The 23,852-nt window shown below is 38.3% G+C and overlaps 1 protein-coding gene across 5 annotated transcripts in view; it reads left to right on the plus strand.

Annotated features, from left to right (window-relative positions):
* Positions 1-8,454: 8,454 nt before the first annotated feature.
* Positions 8,455-23,852, plus strand: part of SPART (spartin) — a 41,942-nt gene continuing 26,544 nt past the window's right edge. For 2 of the 5 annotated variants that reach the window (XR_009697541.1, XM_061171011.1), the window contains exons 1-2: positions 8,842-8,991; positions 19,652-20,463. Coding sequence is in view for 4 of the 5 variants with exons in the window: in XM_061171011.1 (XP_061026994.1) it covers positions 19,654-20,463 (810 nt within the window). In the remaining variant the exon portion in view is untranslated. Of the gene's footprint in view, positions 8,650-8,841; positions 8,992-19,651; positions 20,464-23,852 lie in introns of those variants that run through there. The other 3 variants (XM_061171014.1, XM_061171012.1, XM_061171013.1) reach the window with 3 other exon arrangements.

Raw genomic sequence — 23,852 nt, forward strand, 5'->3', positions numbered from 1 at the left:
AGTCTTTGACTGAAGGGCATTGACATTTTCTTTGAGTCTCCATCTCCACCTCTTGTAGAAAATCTGATGCTCTCATCCAAATGTCCAGACATTCCCAAGGGGGTTACAGTCTTAAGGACACCCTGTTTCTGAGCCTTTGCTTTCCCTAATTTAGTTCAGTTCAGCGTCATTCGCATATTTGTCTTCTTCTGGACCATGTAAGCAAGACATACTGAGTCTCTTTCCAAAATTTCTAGCCAAAATTAAACAAAAACAGAGCACAATGCATTTTTTGGTAAACTGCACTAAAGGATTCAGGAAATTTAGGCTTCGTACATCACAATAGCAAAAACAGCTTCAAATGCAAAAGGAGGCAACTTTTTTCTTCTGAGTTTTTTGTCAATCTGCCAGGTTGCCTGTCTTCTCCTCTCTTCTCAGTGTGCACTGCTTTTCATTCCTCACTCCACTTGTTGCCTATCTCTGCTCATTTCTAATACAGTAACAGTATTACAAAATGCTGTGAGTATTCTTTCATTTATTCGTCTCATTTGCCTGTGTCCTCTGGGACTCACCTTGACTATAAGTGGCTTATGTTTCCTGAAGCCAGGCAGAATAAGAAGAACTTTGGTGTCTGGTGTTAAACTCCACCTATTATGCCTACAAGTATATAGGAAATAAGGTCGTTTACTGAGCAAGTCATTAGCCTCTTTATAATATAAAAAGTATCAATTTGACCAGAACAAAGCCAAATCAGGTTAGTAAGAAATGTTAAAGGAATTGTTTTCCATAGCTTAATTGATAGATTTTTTAAAGAATATTTATGTATTTGCTAAAGAACAGACTGTATACTTTATATGGAAATATGGAATTTACAAAGACTACATATGTATCTCTAACTCTATGGGTAAGAAATTACTTTTATCTACTTATTATTCAATTTTTAAAATGCTGCATTTGTCCATCACCCACTATTTGGTCTGCAAGAGGAAAATTATACTGTACTAAGAACATCACAGTTATTGATCTTTTATCAAATGCATGCTTTTCATAGATGAACAGTTTAACAAAGGAAAATATAATATCATAGACCTAGCCTCATGTAGAACTTTTAGAATATTATCACATTAGTCCTCAACATATAATGCACTTACCAGGAGTTTTATTTTATACTGAGTCATCCTATTGATTTCAACATGAGCTTGGACCAATTAGGTTATATCACCAGTGATAAGCTAGATCAGTTCATGAGAGGGATGCACTAATAACTAACCCACTTCATGTCTAAAGTAATTTGGACACTTTTCCTTTTAATAATATTCATAATTATGTGATACACTCTCTGGGTTTTCTAACCCCCTTGACAATATCATATAATAGATGAAGAGAAAAATACAATATATTTTCAGCATGTGGATAAAACAAGCTGGACCACCTGGATGAAATTGAATCTATTATAATTTATAAAACTTTTAGCACATTGATCTAACTAAAATGCTGGCTTCTACTTAAGTCTTTTACATTATCACCCAGGAATTGTAATTATAGTGGCTATGACATGCCTAAATACTTAAATAGGCATATATCATTCCTAAAATTCACTAACAAGTATCTATAGATTTTCCTTCTGAGAACACTTGTGTTATCAAAATAATTCTATGTAATATTATTGTTTTTATTAGTGGCACTGTGACAGAGTTAAAATAGTATTCACATTTGCTTTTTTTTTAGAATTTATACCGAAGTGATTTTCCTAAAATTCTATTTAACTTTCCCCCTTTCCAACCCCTACCTTCCCCTGATCCCTATTCTCCCTCTTTTCCTTCCCTGCCTCTCTTTCCCGCCAGGTCTTCCTTCCTTCCTTCCTTCCCTCCTTCCTTCCTTTCTTCCTTCCTTCCTTCCTTCCCTCTGAAGTAAATTCTTGATTGGAAGAAAATAACTTCATCACTCTTAATGAAGATAAAATTACATTTTAAAAAATTATTCAGATTTGCTTAGGACAAAACCACTCTTGGCTAATCATTAAAGAATTTTAGTAAGAGAAGAATATCAAATGTCATTATTAATATTTATTGAGCACCAACTATAAATAAGTTATTTCAGGTACTTTAGATAACTACCCTCTGAGGTAGGTCCTATTATCAAACCTCCATATTACAGATGAGAAAACAGGCTCAGAGTGATTAAGTAATAGCAACTGTGAGATGAAGGTTGCTTCCAACCCAGGCACTCGGATTCCAGAACTAGTGGTCCTAGACACTCAGCTACAAGTATGTAATATGTATTAACTTCTTTAAAGTGGGGCAGGCACACCACTCGAGGCACACAAAGACTTTACAAGGATAAAGGAGTCTCCAGATAATCAATTTCCAGATTTTAATTTCTTATGTGTTATTTCCTAACATCTCTTTTCCTACTTTCATATCAAACTTTCATATTAAAACTTCTCAGCAAAACAAAACAAACTCCTCCCACTTTGCATAAAAAAACGCACAGCTCTCACCTCCCCAGATCTTATCCTGGCGCATTGCCCAGGGTGTAAAAATCTCAAGAGAGCCAAATAAAAGGACAAGTCAAAATACTATTTGAGGAGAAATCGCCTTTAAACCATCCTAAACCAACCTTAGGGCTTCCCGTCTTTCCCTGTCTTAGACATCCATATTTCAGGTAAAGGCCTTAGAAAAGGAGGAGTATTTGGCGGGGGCAGGGGGGGATGTTATTAAATCAGATATAGTGTAGAGTGTGTGAAAAAAATGGTAGTTTCATTTAAAGACCTCACCTGCCTCTTCCATTTCTTCACTATTGTTAGAGAATGAATGACTTTTTTTTTTTTTTAACATTTATTTATTTATTTTGGTTGTGCTGGGTCTTAGTTGTGACAGGTGGGCTCCTTAGTTGTGGTACGCAAACTCTTAGCTGCGGCATGAGAACTCTCGGTAGCAGCATGCCTGTGGGATCTAGTTCCCTGACCAGGAATCAAACGCGGGCCCCCTGCATCGGGAGCACAGAGTCTTAACCACTGCACCACCAGGGAAATCCCCCGAGAATGCATGACGTTTGAGAAGAATCTGGTGAGAACAAAAGACAGGGGAAATCAATTGGAAGTTATGTATTAGCAGCTGGTCTACAACCAGTTGTTGCTAACTTTGGATGCCCAGGTGAAAATGACCAAATCAAATCATGCAAACATGCTAATTGGGCCAAGGTATACAGTGGTACAAAGACAGTGGAGAGTCCCGTCTATGAAATGGTATGTGCAGATGGTTTAAGGTAAGTAAACCTGGAATTTATGGCTGTCCATGGAATGGCCCACTGGGCAATGTCAGTGTCAGCCATATAATTATCTAAGTATAAACTGGAGATAGTTCATAATGGAAATAGTTCCCTTTATGTGATACCTGGCATACCTTACTTGGTGACCTCAAAGGGTAGATCTGGGCCCCGGGGTGTGTTCCTAGGTGATGTGGGAAAACCCGGGGAACTGGGTTGATGGTTTCAGAAATCTCCATTATTTGCTTGTGTCTCATAGTCACTTGTATTCTTTTAAATTATTATAATAGTAAAGTTTAATACTAGATAAAAGCTCTGATTCTCATCAGTCTGTTTTGACTCTCTGACCTTTTTTATTTTTATCTCAGCAAGATATAATAAAATAAAAACAATTATTTTCTGCTAATCTCAAGTACCTCTTCAGCCTTAGGAGCAGGGGAAGATCCAGTTATGTGGTGCTTGCTGTTTTTATAATTTGGGTGGACTTCTGTAAGAAAAAACAAAATTAGGAACAAAAGTGAATATTTATTAAGACTATGAAAAATAAATCACCGAAGTTACAAGTTTTACACCAAAATTACGAATTTGAAAAAGCTGACAAATAGTCCAGACATCACAAAATCCAGAAAAATAACATAAATCTTTTATTAAGTACTTAACATATCCCGTGATTCTTTTTTCTTACTTTTCTTGGCTCTATACTCATTACTTCTTCATATGAAAATGATTTTGTAATACGTTCCATAGAAAAAATAGAGAATTCGTTTTTTTCCTGTAGCATGGTTTATTAGGATAAGTTTTAAAAATATAGTAAAGGAAAGTTTATTTCATCTTCACAATTCAATATTGATACTGTCAAATTTTTACAATTGTCAAGTTTATAAGAACCACTAATATAGTTTTTTGACTAGGCATTGATGAGAACGAAATTATTTGCTTATACTTTTACAAGTCTGATGACTGGAATAATTTTAAATAGATTAGCTTCTGGCCCCATGTATTTCAAACGTTGTTTCTCCTCCACCAGTCTTTTGATGCAGTGTGCTGTAGGATACATTCACAGAGCAATATGACCCTGAGCTGGCATCTTTATGTTAGGGCAACAGGTAAGCCAGCAGAGCAGGAATTTTCCTGGAAGTCAGTACTACAACAGGATGGCTAGCGATAACTTAATCATACACAGAATTGACTATAAACATATCTCATAATTAAATGTACAACCAACTCAACTTCTCCTTACCCACATCCCGGAAGTGCTACAGCCGTCAACACCAAGGACAGGAAGGGAATTCAAGTGTAAAGAGTCAATGGTCTTAACTGATTGTTAAAATCTTTTTTCTTTCTGTGAGTTTTACTAAAACATAGAAGTGAGCACATTTCAAGGGCTGCCTTGGAAGGAGCCTATGCAAGTAAAGGAGCCTGACAATTAACCAAGTAACGCACATTATGGTGATCATTTAAAATACAGGGGTAATGTTTTCCAGGGGGTGCCAAATTCATCAAGTTATATAGGATAAAACACAGAGATGAAAACTTCAATATGATTTTAGATTTTTGTGCATTTTCAGTAAGACGATTAAAACAGCTTATTGAGAGTTCCAATTCTGGCATAACAGCATGACGCGCTCTGCAGACCACTCCTCAAAAGATGTAAAACTCTGTAAGAACAGTGAGAGTCTGTGGTATTTGAATCAAGAGCCATTCCCTCGCTCTACCCTCCCAGCTCAGCGAGGCAGAAACTCCTCTCCAGACTGGTACAGCACAGAGCACAGGGCTCCCTTGCGCCACAGCTAGCAGTGGGAGGGCTGTCTGCCTGGGAGGGGCAGGGCACCAGCATATCTCCTCCTGCCCCCAGCGACCTATTGCTGAAGCTAAGTTCTGGGTGTGTGGCAGAGAGGTGGAGGCTCCCTTCTTGTGCCCAGCCACCACTAGTGGGATGCAGTCACTACCTTGAGTGTGGCACCACTAAGGATACTGGGGCCTCAGTGGTACCAGATGGTCAATCTTAGTAAAGTCTTTTTGGTGTTCTTCCCAGAAACTGAGGAAGTGAATAACTATACCCACTTGGTGACAGATATTTTTGCAGTCAAGTGATTTCCAATTTTTTAATTTAAAAAAATGGAAGAAGCATCTATTGGATTAAAATACAAATTTGAATGATATATTGTAAAGTGATTCAGGGCATATGATTTGGAAGTAGTTCAAAGAATTGAGTGACAATGCAGTTATAAAATTCCTTCTGTTAATTTTGTTTTTTTTAATGTGGACAGAGTTCCTCAGGCTTTACATTTTTAAATATTAAAAGTAGAATAGAATTGATGCTGAATTCTGTCCCATTCTAGAAATAAATGATAATCATCTGCAAATAGATGAACTAATTGAAAAAAAGAGTTGCTTTCACCTCATCAAGATATATTTCCAATAAATATATACTCTTTGTTCAATAAATATTTATCCAAATGTAGAATACATATAATATAAATAATTATCATAGTCAATGCAGGAGATATTTTTTTAAACTGTTTAAAATATAATTTATATGTCATAAAATGCACTCATTTTAAGTGTGCAATTCAATGAATTTTATTATGCTTACAGAACTGTACAACCATCATCACAATCTAATTTTAGAACATTTTCATCACCCTAAAAAGAAAACCTTGTGCCCATTTACAGTCGATTCCATTACTAACCCCAGCCCTAGGCAACCAATAATCTACTTTCTGTCTCTTTCAAAAAAAAAATCATTGAAACAGAAATATATGTCTTTGTCTGGCTTCTTTCACTGAGCATAGTGTTTTTGAGGTTCATCCATGTTGTGGTATATATCACTATTTCATTCATTTTGGGGATAGAACAATATTCCATTGTATGGATATACCACATTTTCAAAGATCCGTTCATTGGTTGATTGATATTTGGATTGTTTTCACTTTTTGGCTGTTTTAAATAATGTTGCTATGAACATTTCTATCAAGTACACTTGTGCACTTTGTGTATACAATTATTTGTATTATTGTTTGTATTATATGTACTCTATTTCCAGAACAAGACAGAATTCAGCATCCATTCCATTTCAATTTTAATATTTATAGATGTGAAAACTGAGAAACTCTATCCACCTAAACAAACTAAATAAATAGGAGTGAAAAGAGTTTTATAACAGCATCATCACTTGATGTTTTGAACCAAGTAAAATGGAAACATATGTCTACACAATTCCACCTATGAGAGGAGTTGCTAGGTCATATAGTAAGTCTATGTACTTTCTATAAAGTCTATAAAGTCTATAACTTTCCAAGAAACAAATTGTTTATCAAAAAGTGACTGAATCATTTTACATTGCTACCAGTAATGCATGAGGGTTTGAATTTCTCCACATCTTTGTACACCACCAGTTAATATCTATCTTGTTTATTACAAACATTCTAGTGGATAAGTAATGACATCTCACTGTGTTTTTGATTTGCATTTCCCTAAAGACTAATGACACTGAGAATCTTTTCATGTGCTTTCTGGACATTTGTATGTCTTCGGAGAATTGCCTATTCAAATCTTTTGCCCACTTAAAATTATATTACTTATCTTGTTAATTATTAGGTTATAAGAGTTCTTTGTATGTTTGAAATACAAGTAAAATATGATGATTTGAAAATATATTCTCATAGTCTATAGGTTGTATTTTCAGTTTCTTGATGGTGTCTCTTGAAGAGCAAATGGTTTTAATTCTGATGATGTACAATTTACCTTTTTTTTTTTCTTTTATTGATTATATTTTGGGGGGTCATATCTAACCAGAATAAATAAATATTGGGATAAAATTTCATCAAGTGATATGGAGATATGAGTTTAAGAAGAAAAGGAATGATGTAAAATTTCCTGCTATTAAAGAAAAGCTTGTTAATATAGTTTTAAAAACTGATGATGGATATAAAATTATCTGGTATTTAGGTTCCACTGGCTACAAGTCAAAGTTATGTAACTGTTTCATTTTAGAATGTCAATTTACAATAAAACAATTTGCATCCCTTGCAACTCTCTAAGTGAGATGAAAAATTTTGATGCTCAGTCTAAAAATGAGGGAGAAGGTACAGAGTCACAGTTTTTCAGAATTATTTTTAAGGTGTATAAGAGCAAAATCATCTAAAACCACTGTGTTAATGTATACACCCCTAAGAGGTTTTTCTCTTTGGAATGGCTGGCTATTATCTTTCTGAGATTCCAGAGAACTACCAAGTGGAACTACCAGATTTTAAATTTAAAAGCCTCCCCCCCAGTAATCATCCAATATTCCCCATCATTAATTAATTTTGATTGAGGGGAGTAACAATTCATCTGGAATTAAGTCTCTGCCATCCTTAAACAAGTCACTTAGTCTTAAGAGCTCAGGGCACATCATATATATGTATGTATATATATGTATATAGTTTTTTAAGGCAGGCCTATTCAAGAGTGTAAAATCTGACATCTGTTGACTGAAGAAAAACGTACAACCCAGAAGTTTCAAGATTAAGTTTTATTCGGGGCTCTTACTAAGGACAGTTGCCTGGGACACAGCCTCTCAGGTAACTCTGAGGAACTGCTCTGAAGAGGTAAGGGAGGAACCGGGATATGTAGGAGTTCTGTGGGGTTTTCTGGTTTGGGGTTTTTTTTTGTTTGTTTTTTTGTTTTTTTTGCTTTAAAAAAAGTGGTAGAACATCAAAAGATTACCGCTAATCACAAAGAACAGACGTCTAAAGTTCATGATCTTAGTGCTTTTCTCGCTATGGGAAGATGCAAGAGTCTGGGCTCATTATTCCATAGATATGCATCTTTACTATCTAGGGCCAGTATCCAAAGCATAGACCGCTTTCGATTTTTCTCCGTCCTAAACTCCCCTCAGGGCTCATGGGCGGGGGCAGGGGCGGTTGCTTTGGCTTGTTCCTTGTAGGACCGGAAAAGCAGGTAGCATTCCCTGTCCACACAGCTATGCTATCTTACTAATTTTAAAGAACTTCTGAAGAAAAGTACAGTATGTTTACTCGGATTTTCCCCTGTTAGCTTTCCATAATCATAAATGGTATCGGCACACTTGCTATTTAACCTTAGGAATCAGGAATTTAACATTTTTTGCCGTGCTGCTACAGACTGCTGGCGCACACGGCTCCCCCTAGCCGTCAGAGCCCTCACGGCCCATCGCTCTCGCCCACTCCCTCCAGCCGCCTGGGGTCCGCGGAGAGCAAGAGACTGCGCAAGCGCGGGGCCGTCTACGTGGCCGGGAGACCCTGGTTGGGGGTCCGCGCTGAGCCGCTGGCTCAAGTGGTTGTCTCCGGGCCTTCCGCCCTCCATCCTTTTCTCGCCCTAGAGTTTTACGGTGACTCGGGTTCGAAGTGGACTGACGTCTCCCCAGAGACCATTTAGAAGGTCAGAGTGGACAGAATTTAGGCTGGGCAGGCGGGGACGAGTCCCTCGGGCAAAAGCCCGAGTGGGCCTCCCGTGAAAGCCTGCGCGCTCGCGCTCGGGTCACGCGGGAGCCGGGCTGGCGGGCCGGGCGGCGCGGCCGCGTGACGTGGCGCGCGGCTGCGGAGGTTTTGTCAGTTCCGGCGTGCGGGCGCGAGCGTGCGGGGCGCCGGGAACCGCGGTCTGGTCCCGGCTGAGCGCTCGGCGGCGGCTGCGCCGCGTCTGAGGGAGCGGGCCCTGGGCTGCGGCCACTGGGCGGGGAGCTCTTCGGCCGGTGCCAAAGCGCCCGAGGTCTGGAAGGCACAGGTGGGGCTGCGGCCGGCGGCGGGAGGGAGTCGCCCCTGCACGGGCCCCCAAGGCGGGTGGGTTTGTGTGAGCGCCCCGAGCCCGCGGGCTGGCCGGGCGGGAAGGGTCGAGAAGGCCGCAGCCCCCAATCCAAATCTCGGAGATGGAACTTTCCTGGAAGGGAGCAATTTCGGGAGAGAACAGTCTGAGAAGTTGTTCTTAGTTAACCCCCATCGCATAGGTTTACGGCACCTTCGAGCTCCCTACTCCCCCTCCTCTATTTACTGTTAGTGTTGCAGAGCGCCGCCTTTCTCCCTTCGGTCGCGGTCCTCCCGACGCATCTCTATTGACCAGCTTTTGCTGCCCCACCCCCGCTGTTTACGTTGGCTCTGAAAATCGATTATTCACCCTCACCCAGCGCTTACAGCTTCGTGAAAGTTCGATAGTCTTTCTTTCCAAAAAGGTCAACATTAGGAACGGATAGCTCGCGATTTTACTCCTTCGAATACGATTGTTCGTGTTTATTAGGGATTGAGCACTGCAGAAGGTCCCTCCGATTTCATTTGTGTCTGCAAGAAGTTTCTCTTGGAATGCGCAGTTTCGTGATACGGCATTATTGCGTTCCTGTAGGGCTGGCCCAGTTCTGCACTCTCTAATTGTAATGAACTGCTTTATCCTGTCTCTTGAGAATGCTCGAGATTTGCTTTAGTGTATTGTAATTTAACGGATTTGCCTTCAAGATTGTTGCTGCCTGTGAAATTACGTTGCCTTAAATATTTAGGGATTCAGCAGTTTTCTTTGAAATTTCCAAAAGCAAGCCAAAAAAAGGTAATATAAGAATGCCCCCCCCCCAATTATAAATGGAGCTATTTTTTGATTCGCCCTCGTTCACATTAAAGGACCTCATTTGGTGACTTTATATGAAACGTGTTGGAAATAGGAAGCTTTTATGTGTGTCGTCTCTTAACCTGCGGGGCTTTCTGAAACGTCATTGTGTGTAGTTCCTCTAGCAAGCCAGAGTAGGGTGGGATGCTACAGGAGGCAGTTACAGACAGGTCTTTGCAAGAAGTTCCCGCTCCTTTTTTTGTTTTGTTTTGTTTTGTTTTGTGAAGGGCCAGATGGGCGGGCATTAGAGCAACTTCTGCTCCTCCTTCTAGGGAGATGAGTAGTTGTATTATTAAAGACTACTAGTGATGTTGACCGTTAGCATGATTGTTACTACTTTCAGTGTTTAGGGGATTGAACTAAATCCAAGGGTTTGTTGGTTCAGAATTTAACCTTTGCTCCTCAGTATTTTTTTTAAAGCGCGCGCGCACACACGGTTATATTTGAAACAAATATATTTTATTTCTTTTATTAGAACGTTTAAAAAATAACTTAAATGTGCCATTGGTATCTGGAGCCAGCTTTTGGTTGTGATTGAAGATGGTAATAGTGGTGTAGGTACTGTTTTATTTAATACTGCAGATTGACATTTCAAAGGCTTTTTCTGTCCCCAACTTTAAAAATTCAAGCGTCAAATCATGTAATAATAGTTTTTATCTTTTCAAGACACTTGATAAACACTTAACTATGGTTAAAGATATGATAGACATTGTTTTTTCTGAAGTCACCATCGTATAGTCCTGTTCCTGTGAAGTGCATTTTCTCAGAGGCTACTGAGAATAAAGCAAATCCCAGAACAACGACAAAATAGAAATAATATTTTAGTACAAACTTTTTTCCTTCTGTGTTGAGATTCGCAACTGCACTTCACCGGAAAGATACACAGGCTCTTCTCCCTGCTAAATTTTTTTCTCTTCAGAGTGGAGATGCCCAGCAAGGAAGGCTGTTCAGCAGCAGCTGACCCATGGAATCACACCCCCCCCACCCCCATGCACACACGTGTGTGCACACACACACCTGCCTTCCCTTTGAATAGCTCTCCCATTTCCTTCAGTGACACATTATTTAAGAAATCTTTCAGCACACTATGTGAAATAAGCTTTGAAATAAAGATATATGCAAGGTAATATTGCTTCTACCTAGGGTTCCTTTATCGTGCCTTCTTTCTGCCTTTAAATGTTATCTGTTTTTTTAAGGCTTAAGACCTAAGTCTACCATGAAACGCTCCGAGTACCCTTCACACCTCCCTCACTCTGCTAACTTGTAAGCATAGCAGGAGGTTTAGCTTTGGAATCAGACATTTCATTTCATTTTCTTGACAAATATCTTTTGAGCCTGACTCTTTGAATCTGTCTCTTCCATTTACTAGTTCATTTACTAGTTCTTGAGCAAGCTGCTCAATGTTTGTAAAAGATTTTCTAAATCAGATCAGACCTCCAAGGATATGAGTAGTAAATGGAGCGTAGAACAGTACCAAGCACATCCAAAGAGCTTAATAAGAGGTAGTAAATTACGGTGCTTCTAAGCGCCACAGACCATGTGTGTTTTGTGTTTGCAATATAATAGTGAGTGGTTTTAGAACAATGTTTTTAATTTGCTTGTGAACCCCCAAAATAATTTTTGTAAAACTATCCCCCTTGCACACATTAGGTTGTTTTATAATGTTTTACATCATACTTTCAGGTAGTTGGAAAGGATGCAGTTTCCCACGTGGTATAGATACTGACATTTTAATATAAAATTGGTATATCCCTCTTAACTATACCTCAAGGAGTATCATATTGCACTTTTATAGCCATCACCATCAATTTTAAAAATACATGGTATTTTACACAGTTCCTTTTTCTTGAAATTGTACTTTGATTTTTACCCACCCCCGCTGAATATTATCTTAATGTAATTTATTTATGCTTGAAAGCTTTTTATTCTGTCATACATGTCTTTAATAAAAATATTTGTGTAAGTTGAAACTAAGTTTTAAAAATTTCCTTTAACTGTAACTCTAGGAGTTATTTTTCTTCTGGATTGAATTGTTACAAGTAGTAATAGTTGGTCAGGACAGTATAATACCTGATGGATTTTGACAAAGAATAAGTAAATATGAAAAATGGAAGTTTAGTGGAAATTTATATCTTAATGAGATTGATAGTTGGAGTTGTGCCTTAATTGAAATTGACACCTCTGACTTTTTTTGGGCTGTTTCATAGTACCATGCCTTTCCATTCTGGGGAATACACCATAGTAAAAATAGGAATGAGTGAGGTATTTTTGGTAAAGTTTTGTAAAGTGGGAAGATTGAAAGGAGCTTGGAAGAGGAAGAACAACAGCATGATAGCTGAACTGCAGGCATATTCCCAGGGAGGTCAGTTTTAGTGAGGAGTACTAAATGGAAGTACAGGGATCTGGAAGCCTTTTTCTTAACATTATATATGTTGTTGCAACATGTTCCTTGACAAATCTTCATGTGCCCTAGGGGTACACATTCCCTAATTTAAAGACCATTTGAGCAGTGGTTATCAACGGGGGATGCTTTTGCTGCCAGGGTACATTTGGCAATGTCTGGAGACATTTTTGATCTGTCACATGGCGGAGGGGGGGGGGGTGGGGGGGGTGGGGAGGGAGGGCGTGCTGCTTCTGGCATCTAGTAGATAGAGATCAGAGTGCGGTTAAACATCCTACAGTGATCAGGACAGCCTCCCATAACAAAGAATTTTCCAGCCCAAAATGTCAATCAAACCGAGGTTGAGAAACCCTGGTTTAGAGGATTAGTTTTGGAATCAGACTATTTAACTCTATAACCTAGGGCAGTGGGTTAGCAAACTTTCTTTGTAAAGTGCCAGACAGTAGATAGTAAAATATTTTAGGCTTGTGGGACACATATGATCTCTGTTGCATATCCTTGTTTTTATAACCCTTTAAAAATGTGAAAATAATTATTAGCTCCAAGGTCTTTCAGAAACATGTGATGTAAGGGAGTTACTGCCTTCAAACCTCAATTTTTTTTTCCCTTTGCAAAGTACTAGTGATAGTAACAATGCCTCAGGAGTTGTTTGTAAGGATTAAATGAGGTAAACATCTAACATAGTCTCCAGCACACATTAAACACTCTGTAAATTGTGCGTTGGTAGCAGTGGTGTCCTGTAGCAAGTAGCAAAAAAGTGGGTGCCAGGTCACAGTGTTGTTCAAGACCCTATTCAAGTCAATTGGACAAACTTAAAAATGCTGGTTAAATTCCCAGATCAGCTCACAAAAGCCTATTTAACCTCTGCTGTCTTGCTTCCTGAACTCTGAGCCTCCTTGTACCCTAAGGGGCGTGGAGTGCAGAATTCCTGTCCCATGGTTTCTGAGGGACGATCTACTGACATTCTATTCTAAAGACAGAATTCCAGGGAAAGGAAATTTGATTTTGATAGGGGATTCAAGGTAGGGCAAGTGAGGTCTGATTATGGTCAATTGTATATGATGTTTTCTAAATTGGGGACTGAATATATACATTCTCTCAACTACCATGAAGTCACTGCATGATAAGGCTGACCAATGGTTTGTTTCTTTTTCAGGTTAGAAAGTATGGTTAGGCCAGTTTTGGTGATGCCTTTATAATGTAAATTGTTGCAAAAACAGCCTTATCCTGTTGTTATAATTTTTAATGAGATCACAGGAAGACAGTCTCTAAAACTGCAGTATCCACAGTAGGCACATGTGGGTATTGAGCGCTTGAGATGAAGGTACTTGGAATTGAGATCCGCTTCAAGCGTAAAATACACACTAAGTTTCAAAGACTTAATGCCAAAAAATAAGTTAAACTATCTCATTAATAATTTGCATATTGGGTACATGGTGAAAAAATATTTTGGCTGTATTTGGATAAATAAATAGTATCACTGAGATTTCTTTTTACTTTTAAGTGTGGCTATTAGAAAATTTAAAATTACATATGTAGTTAACATCATAATTCTGTTAGACAGTCTGCCCTAAAGCTTCAGTTTACTTTTTAAAAATTAATAATTAATTTTTTTATCCTGTACATATTATTAAGAATTAGATATTTTTATAAGACTTGCAGTGAAAATCGGAGGTCCCACCCTCCAGCCTCATCCCTTACTCCCAAAGGCAGCATGTATCAATTTTCTTACCAATTCTTTTGGTCTTTCTGTCTAAATCTGTAAACAGGGTGCTTATGTTGCGACTTTATTTTATTTTTCAGTTTTAGGCATTGTCCATTAATTTCCTAGTAGGAAAGATGAAATTTTAGGTCTTCCATCCTATACCACAGGCACAGAAACTTTCTATCCATCCATCTTCCCATCTTCTCAATATGGTTGTATTATAATTTTGCTTGTATCAAGATTCATTATTTACATTATTATGACATTAATCAAAACTGAAACATGCAGTACATGATTACTTTTCTTTCTAGCTCAACATCTTGTTTTCCCTGGAGTTAATAATTGTCTTGATTTTTATTTCCTTAGTTTACCATGTACTTAGCACTGATTAAACCCTGAGTCCTCCCACAGTTATTTATTGGGTTGGCCAAAAGGTTAGTTTGGTTTTTTCCATAAGATGGCTCTAGTAGCACTTAGTTGTCTTTAACTTCATTCAAAACAATTTTGTTAGATTGTATGTGACAGCTGTCATATCAGCGTGCATTTAAAAAAAGACTTATCAAAATTGGTGAATTTTAATATTGAAGATGGGAGAAAAAAAGCAACATTTTTGGCATATTATGGTTATTTTAAGAAAGGTAAAAACACAATGGAAACACACAAAAAGATTTGTGCCGTGTATGGAGAAGGTGCTGTGACTGATCGAATGTGTCAAAAGTGGTTTGCGAAGTTTCGTGCTGGAGATTTCTCGCTGGACAACGCTCCACAGTCTGGTAGACCAGTTGAAGTTCATAACGATCAAATCGAGACATTAATCGAGAACAATCAATGTTATACCACGCAGGAGATAGCTGACATACTCAAAATATCCAAATCAAGCATTGAAAATCATTTGCACCAGCTTGGTTATGTTCCTCATTTTGATGTTTGGGTTCCACATAAGTTAAGCGAAAAAAACCTTCTTGATCGTATTTCCGCATGAGATTCTCTACTGAAACGTAATGAAAACGTTCCTTTTTATTTATTTATTTTTTTTAAATTTTAATTTTAATTTATTTATTTATGGCTGTGTTGGGTCTTCGTTTCTGTGTGAGGGCTTTCTCCAGTTGCGGCAAGCGGGGGCCACTCTTCATCGCGGTGCGCGGGCCTCTCACTATTGCAGCCTCTCTTTTTGCGGAGCACAGACTCCAGACGCGCAGGCTCAGTAGTTGTGGCTCACGGGCCCAGCCGCTCCACGGCATGTGGGATACTCCCAGAGCAGGGCTCGAACCCGTGTCCCCTGCATTGGCAGGCAGACTCTCCACCACTGCGCCACCAGGGAAGCCCAAACGTTCCTTTTTAAAAACAAATTGTGAAGGACGATGAAAAGTGGATACAGTACAACAATGTGGAATGGAAGAGATCGTGGGGCAAGCGAAATGAACCACCACCACCCACACCAAAGGCTGGTCTTCATCCAAAGAAGGTGATGTTGTGTATATGGTGGGATTGGAAGGGAGTTCTCTATTATGAGCTCCTTCTGGAAAACCAAACGATTAATTCCAACAAGTACTGCTCCTAATTAGACCAACTGAAAGCAGCACTCGAAGAAAAGTGTCCAGAATTAGTCAACAGAAAACACATAATCTTCTATCAGGATAACGCAAGACCGCATGTTTCTTTGATGACCAGGCAAAAACTGTCACAGCTTGGCTGGGAAGTTCTGATTCATCTGCCGTATTCACCAGACGTTGCACCTTCGGATTTCCATTCATTTCAGTCTTTATCTCTTAATGGAAAAAAATTCAATTCCCTGGAAGACTGTAAAAGACACCTGGAACAGTTCTTTGCTCAAAAGGATAAAAAGTTTTGGGAAGATGTAATTACGAAGTTGCCTGGAAAATGGCAGAAGGTAGTGGATCAAAAGGGTGAATACGTTGTTCAATAAAGTTCTTGGTGAAAATGAAAAATGTGTGTTTTATTTTTACTTAAAAACCAGAGGCATTTTTTGGCCAACCTAATAGATCTCTTCTCAAAACTTAAGAACACATTAGGTATTCTATCAATTTTAGTTGCTTGAAGACATCTCTGGAGTTCAGTCTTCTACTCCAGTAAGAACTGGTTGCGTAATTGTCATCTGTGAACTGCTGTCATCAGCCTTGTGATTCCTTTCATCAAACATGGAATCCAAGAAAAAGAAGGTGTAATATCTGAGCAATCACTTGGCTGGGTTTGGAAGTTACTTTCACTCAGAGTCATGAATTAATTATACTATTTTCTTCTAACTTCTGTTGGGTTTAAGAAGTTCCTTAGCAATCTTATTTCTCTTTTTATTTATTTTTATGGATAAGCCCTTTTAAGATGGTCCCTTTGAGCCTAATGTTCTGAAATTTCATGGTTGTGGGGTTTTTTTCATCCTTTGTTCATTGGTCTTTTTAATCTGGGATTTCGTGCTTTCCAATTCTGGGAAATTCTTTGAATTGTTTCTTCAGCTCTTCTATCCCTAATATGTTTTTTTATCTATTCTCTATTTCTGGAAGTTTTGTTATTCAGATGTCAGACCTTCTAGACTGAGTTCTCTCTAATTTTCTTGTTTGTTCTTTCCTATTTTTCATCTCTTTGTCTTTTTGCTCTGCTTTGCAGAAATTTTCTATAATTTTTTTTTTAATTAATTTATTTATTTATTTAAATATTTATTTTTTGGCTGTGTTGGGTCTTCGTTTCTGTGCGAGGGCTTTCTCTAGTTGGGGCAAGCGGGGGCCACTCTTCATCACGGTGCGCGGGCCTCTCACTATTGCGGCTTCTCTTGTTGCAGAGCACAGGCTCCAGATGCGCAGGCTCAGTAGTTGTGGCTCACGTGCCTAGTTGCTCCGCGGCATGTGGGATCCTCCCAGACCAGGGCTCGAACCCGTGTCCCATGCATTGGCAGGCAGACTCTCAACCACTGCGCCACCAGGGAAGCCCTATAATTTTTTAACCTTATCTTCTCATCCCTCTATTGAATTTTTCTTTCCAGCTGTTTTATATATAATTTTTAAAAACTCCTTTAGTTCTTTGTCCTTTTTTGTATGTGTATATTCTGTTTTTATTTCATGGATGCAGTATTTTCTTTTTCTTTATGTTGATACAAAGGTTTTTTGGAAGTGTTCTTCTCCCTGCATATTATCCATTTCAACCAAATTGCATTGTTCTTATTTTTCTTTTCTTTCATACTAGATGTTTTCCTCACCAGTTTTCTGATTCTCAGCTCTCTGCTTATGTATAAGATTGGGGCACTAAAAAGTTAATTGGAGACTCTCTGGGGTAGAACCTATCAACCATGGCTTCTCTGAGGAGTTAGTTGCTTGGACAGTTCCTGGGGGAACTCTCAGTGCCACTTTCTTTAGGTTTTTCCTCTTGGTGGTGGTCAGATTTCTCAGAGAAGATACTATAATCTTTTTTCTGGAGTGGTACCTATCTGCCTGAACTCCAAGACCCAAGTTGGGGAGAAAAGGTTGAAGATCTCAGTATTCAGTATCTAATTTTTCATTGTCCTGCTTTTGATATTTACTCTTAATCATGTCTGATAGTTCCCTGTCCTGAGACATTTTATTTTATGCTCTTTTGAATTAAAATATCCAATCTTCTTTCAGGGCTGGAGAGAAATAGTGTTTTTGGGTGCTTGGTATAGGAGAGATCTCAAGGTCTACTTTGTAAATTAGCTTTGAATCAGTCCTTTTTCCAGCTCTACCTCTACTCCCTCTTCCAGAGGAAGATTGAATCCCATCAGTTCCTGTGCCTTTCGGAGGTTCTGTGATGAGATATAAATGGGGCTGCTTCTCTGGTTTCCCGATTGACAGTGTAGGCTTCAGCTTTCTCAAATCTGTTTTGTGAGTTACTACTTGTCTTCCTCCTTTTTCAGAAACAAAGCCCTGTTGACTCTTCATCCTCCCTCTTTGTGAGTTATGGCTTTGTTACTTGTTTTATTAAAGGATATAATAAGGTGCAATATAGTGCACTAATCTTAAATTTACAGATTATTTTTTTATGTATGTATACACCCATGTAATCACCACTCAGATCAAGATAGCATTTCCATATGCTGTAAGGTCCCCTTGTGTCCCTTCCAAGTCTATACCAACACCTGTAATCATTATTTTTGTTTCTATCATAATAGACTAGTTTTGCCTGTTCCTCAACTTTACCTGTAAAATCATATAGTATAGTATAGTAGTCTCAATATGAAGTCTTTTGTATGTGGCTTCTTTTGTGCAATTGGTGAGATTCATCAGCGTTACAGGCATCAATTTTTTAAAAAAAATTCCTGCGTATTACTGCATAATATAAATATGCCACTATTTATCCCTTCTCCTGTGGGTGGGCATTTGGGTTGTTTCGATTTTTTGGCTTTTGTGAATAAAGCTGCTGTGAATATTATTGTACATGTTTTTGGTGTGTATATTCATTCATTTCTCTTGGTTATATACCTCTAAATGGAATTGCTGGTTCATAGAGTGGGTGAATGTAGCTTTGGTAGAAATGCCAAATTTCCATAGTGGCTGTAGCATTTTTCACTTCCACCAGCAAAGTATATGAGAGTTCTGGTTGCTGTCTTCTCTAACACTCGTCAGTCTTCAGTTTCAGCCACCTGATAAGTATATATAGCCGACCCTTGAACAACAGGGGATTAGGGGCGCCAGCCCCCCGCCACGATCAGAAGTCCTTCTACTGCTGTCTCTGCCTCAAACACAAAGGAATCAGTAAATGACTCATCCAAGGGCAGGAAGCTGAAACAGTTTGGATAGAATCAGCACGCAGACCCTAGTTCTTTTGATTCCACGTAATGTGATCTCTAATCAAACACAAACTTTCCCCCATACTTAGTTAATTTAAAGAGCTGCAAAATGAAAATACAGTACTGTATTTACTGAAAAAATCCTTGTGTAAGTGGATCCCCTACTGTTCAAGGGTCAGCTGTAGTCGTATTATGGATTTTAGTTTTATTTCCCTGAGGGAATCATGTGTTGAACACCTTTTCACATGTCATTTAAATATCCTCTTTTGTGAAGTACCTGTTCATGCCTTGTTCTCATTGAAAAGAATGGTTATGCTTTTTTAATAATCTTGTAAGTCATTTTAATGGAGTTTTGGGAGGGAACAGGGCTAACTGCATGTGAGTAACCTGCCACCTTTAAGTGGAAGTTGGGTAACTTTAAAGCTTCATTCAGATCATTTTTTTTCTTATTTCTGTCCTCTCCAATGTACAATTCAACCTCATTTTAAATTAGCTACTATAATCTGGAATTATAATGAATTTTAGAGTAAGACTTCTTTGTTCCGACCTTAAAGATACAGGAAACTTTTATTTCTTATAAGAAACTGGAACAAGAAAATTATTCAACAGATGTGTTCTGGCTTATTCTCTTATGGTTTTTAATTAAAAAGATATTTATCAGAAACTAACATACCATGATAAAGCAATTATACTCCAATAAAGATGTTAAAAAAAATATTTAGGACCAAGAGTATTATTTATTTATCCATTCAACAAATACATATTGAGTGCTTTCTCTACGTCAGATCTAATAATAGGCTTAGGGAATACATCAGTGAACAGGACGGACAAGCAAGGTTCCAGTCCTCTGAAATATATTCAGGTAGGAGAAACTGATAATAAATAAGTAAACAAAGAGCTAAATAAGGTAATTAAAGATGTATTTCTTGTTTTGCAGAAATGGAACAAGAGCCACAAGACGGAGAACCTGCTGAAATTAAGATCATCAAGGAAGCATACAAGAAGGCCTTTTTATTTGTTAATAAAGGACTGAATACAGATGAATTAGGTCAGAAAGAAGAAGCAAAGAACTACTATAAGCAAGGAATAGGGCACTTACTCAGAGGAATCAGCATTTCATCAGCAGATCCCGAACACATAGGTCCTGGGTGGGAATCTGCTAGGCAGATGCAACAGAAAATGAAAGAAACACTACAGAATGTACGTACGAGGCTGGAAATTCTAGAGAAGGGTCTTGCCACTTCTCTACGGAATGATCTTCAGGAGGTGCCCAAGTTATATCCAGAATTTCCGCCTAAAGATATGTCCGAAAAGTCACTGGAGCCTCAGTCCTTTAATTCACTTCCTCAGCACAATGAAGTAAATGGAAACACTTCAACTACAAGCACAGAATCAGTTTCTACACCTAGTACTTTTTCCTTACCATCTCAAAGTCATCCATCAGAAGCACCTCCTGCATATACCCCTCAGGCTGCTGAGGGTCACTACACTGTATCCTATGGAACAGAATCTGGGGAGTTCTCATCAGTTCGGGAAAACTTTTATAGGAATCATTCTCAGCCACCTCCTCTTGAGACCTTAGGGCTAGATGCAGATGAGTTGATTTTGATACCAAATGGAGTACAGATTTTTTTTGTAAATCCTGCAGGGGAGGTTAGTGCACCTTCGTATCCTGGGTACCTTCGAATCGTGAGGTTCTTGGATAATTCTCTTGATACAGTTCTAAACCGTCCTCCTGGGTTTCTTCAGGTAAGCCAAAGAAAAATGTAAACATAATTTGAAATATGTGTAGAATATATTATTTTTATTTGTAAATATTTATAATGTGTCCAAGACAGTAAGTGCAAAAAGATTATTATAAATTCTAGTTCCTTTTTAAATACATTTCATGAAATTTATGAGCCTTGAGCATCTATGTTTGTGTTTGATAGCCTTTCTTTTTCCTTTTCTTTAGACGTAAACTCTTGTTTTAGTACTAAATTTGTGAACACAGAACCTGAGGGAAATCAGAATATTCATCCTTAACTTGTAATTTTTTATCTGAGGAAGAAACATAATAACTTTGATTTCAAAAGGGATTTATGTAACTCATGTGTGAATGTATAACTGTAAATTTCTATACATGTCAAGCCCCAGCTGAGGGGCTGAACTGGGCTAGATCCAGTGTCTGGAATAGTGGTTCTCAACTAGTAGGAATACCCCCCACACCCAGTCTCCCCACCCTGGGATATTTTGGCAGTAGTTGGGGACATTTTTGGTTGTCACAGCTGGGACTGGGGAGTGTGCTACTGCTACTGGCGTATATAGTGGGTAGAGGCCAGGTGTACTGCCAAACATCTAAACAGGAGAGCTCTCCTCAGTAAAACAATTAACTGAAAATTTCAGTCATGCCAAGGTTGAGAAACCCTGGTCTACAAGTAGAGACTGTGACAATCATCTAAGATGCAGTTCTAACTTACCAAGCACATAAATTTACCAGGATGCCCTTGGTCCAAGAACAAAGACTGGTGCTAAATAAAGGTTGTTGTTAGGAAACTGTTGTGGAATTAGTACGGTATTCTGAAGGTGATGGTCCAATATCAATCTGTTTTTAAAAGAGTGGACATTGGTACAGGGAGATGGGGTTCTAGAAGTAAGGATTCAGTATACATTGGGTATAACAAAAGGGTTTGCATGTAAGGGAGATGACTATTTGAGCAAGGCAGGTGCTTTTATCCAGAGTCCAGATGATGTGGTTTAGTTACAGTACTAGTTATCCAGATTTATTTTCTCTCTTGGTATATTCTATTTTCAACTCTTATGCAGCTTGTACACGGAGGCAACTTGAAGGTTGTTTGAAGATAGTTGGAGACTTACTAGGGATGTATAAAGGAGATATTTTGGGGCATTGTTGAAAGGAAAACTTCATTAATGGACAGGAATAATAGTGTGAACCTCATAAGTTATTTTAAAAAAGAAGCCTTGAGGTTAAGAAGAGTAGGCTTTTTGATTGGGATCGGGAGGGGGCTGATAAAAGATATAATACTTTCTGCTGATCTGGTAATAGAGTAAAAGTGGAATTTAAAAAACCTTTGGGGCCTGGGCTACTGGAGGTGCAGGGAATGAACGTCAGGGACATTCTACTACATGTAGAATGAGCTCATGAGCTCAACCATTAAAATGACTTGTTCTCTAGTAAAAATTTGGTCTTAGTTCTTTTAATTTTGTTTTTAACCTTTCCAACATCTCCTCTTTTGAGTCCTAAATAAAAAGTAAGGGGGCTTCCCTAGTGGCGCAGTGGTTGAGAATCTGCCTGCCAGTGCAGGGGACACGGGTTCGAGCCCTGGTCTGGGAAGATCCTACATTCCGCAGAGCGGCTGGACCGGTGAGCCACGACTACTGAGCCTGCGCGTCTGGAGCCTGTGCTCCGCAATGGGAGAGGCCGCGGCAGTGAGAGGCCCGCGTACCGCGATGAAGAGTGGCCCCCGCTCGCCAGAACTGGAGAAAGCCCTCACACAGAAACGAAGACCCAACACAGCCAAACATAAATAAATAAATAAATTTATTAAAAAAAAAAAAAAAAAAAGTAAAATTGTACCCAAAGTTTGAGTCTTTTTAAGGGGCTCTAATTTACATGTATTCGGATATTTGTAGCAGTGTCCTTAAAGAGAGTTACCAGGTGTTTACTGAATTTTTTTGTTCTAAAAAACAGGCATTGAAACAATTAAGTATTAGAAGTTAGATGTAATTTCTTACGCTGCAAAAAAATCACTATTGCTTTATTTAGGAAATTAGAAATTAATTTGGTTTTAAATAGGCAGACTAGAATTCTATGGCTTCTAAAAACTATTTTTCTCTTCACTTTAGTTTTAATATACTTTTTAAACCTGTTAAATTTATAGTCAGTTCATAAGGAACTTGGACATGAGATTGCCCTCTGATAGTGAAACTAGGAGAAGTCAGCCTATGGTGGATGAGCTCACCAATATGTAATAATCTACCCTGAGAAAGGTCTATAAAGTTTTACTGGAGAAGATTTGAGGATACTCCATTTCAATCAAGGTGACCAGAATGTAGTTAATCTTAGAGAAATCATGGCGTAGTAAAAGAAACCTTTCCCAAACTTTAGTCATTTAAGTATAACCATTATGATTTTTTTTTGTTAAATCCAACACTTGTTGTTCATATTTTTATTTAAATGTCTCATTTGTTAATTTTTTCCTAAGCAATAACAACTGTGAAATTGAGGGAAAGATACTGTATTTTTCCCTAATACATGTTAAAATATGTTGCTACTCAACTTTAGTTTGTATATTACTTGAAGTCATTTCGTATACCACAGATGGTTATATATCATACTTTGGAAAATACAGTAATCCGTTTTATTGTAACTTGTCTGAAGTTTGACTTTTATAAAAGTTGGAGAGTGGCTTTTGAGATGACTAAAAAAGAGAATCCATTAAAAAAAAGAATTTGAAAATGTTTGTTAAGCACTCTAGGAAAGAGTCAGACTTGAGTGCTTGATCCCTGCACATTTGCATTCTGTTGGTCAGAGATGATGATAGTATACCAGAATTTTCCATCGTTTATGTGAAATATTTAATCCCTTTGACTCATGTTTATCGCACAGTATTTTGATAATCTATTGTTCTCCCAAGATTCTTAATATTAGGAAGAGAGTGTCCTGGGTGAGGGGCGAAGTTATATTCTGGTCACTCAAAGAATAATGGAAATGAATAATTTGGGTATTCTGATTTAAACTTAGTTTCTTCTGAATTTAGATCTCTAGGAGGTGAGCTTAATTAAGTCTTATTGTGATAATCTGATGTCCCCAGATGAAGTTGCAGGGCAGCTTTGTGTCATTTTGATTTAACTTCACAATAGATAGTGAACCCATAAATGTAACTTAATCTTCTTGCTCTGTCAGATCAGGTTGGGTTTAGTTAAAAGAAAATTCAACATTTTGAATGCTGGGTTTCTAATTAAAATAATTGTTTAGTTTCTCCGGTGCCAGATAGGATGTGCTTAAACCCTAGCCCCACTTTTTGGTGTTGACTCTGAGCAACTTAACCTCTCTGTGCCTCAGTTTTCTTGTAGTTAAAATGACAACACTAACCAAGAGGATTAAATCAGTAAATACATTTGGAGTACTTGGAAAC

This window comes from Eubalaena glacialis, chromosome 16 (assembly GCF_028564815.1).
Source record: "Eubalaena glacialis isolate mEubGla1 chromosome 16, mEubGla1.1.hap2.+ XY, whole genome shotgun sequence".
NCBI lineage: Eukaryota > Metazoa > Chordata > Mammalia > Artiodactyla > Balaenidae > Eubalaena > Eubalaena glacialis.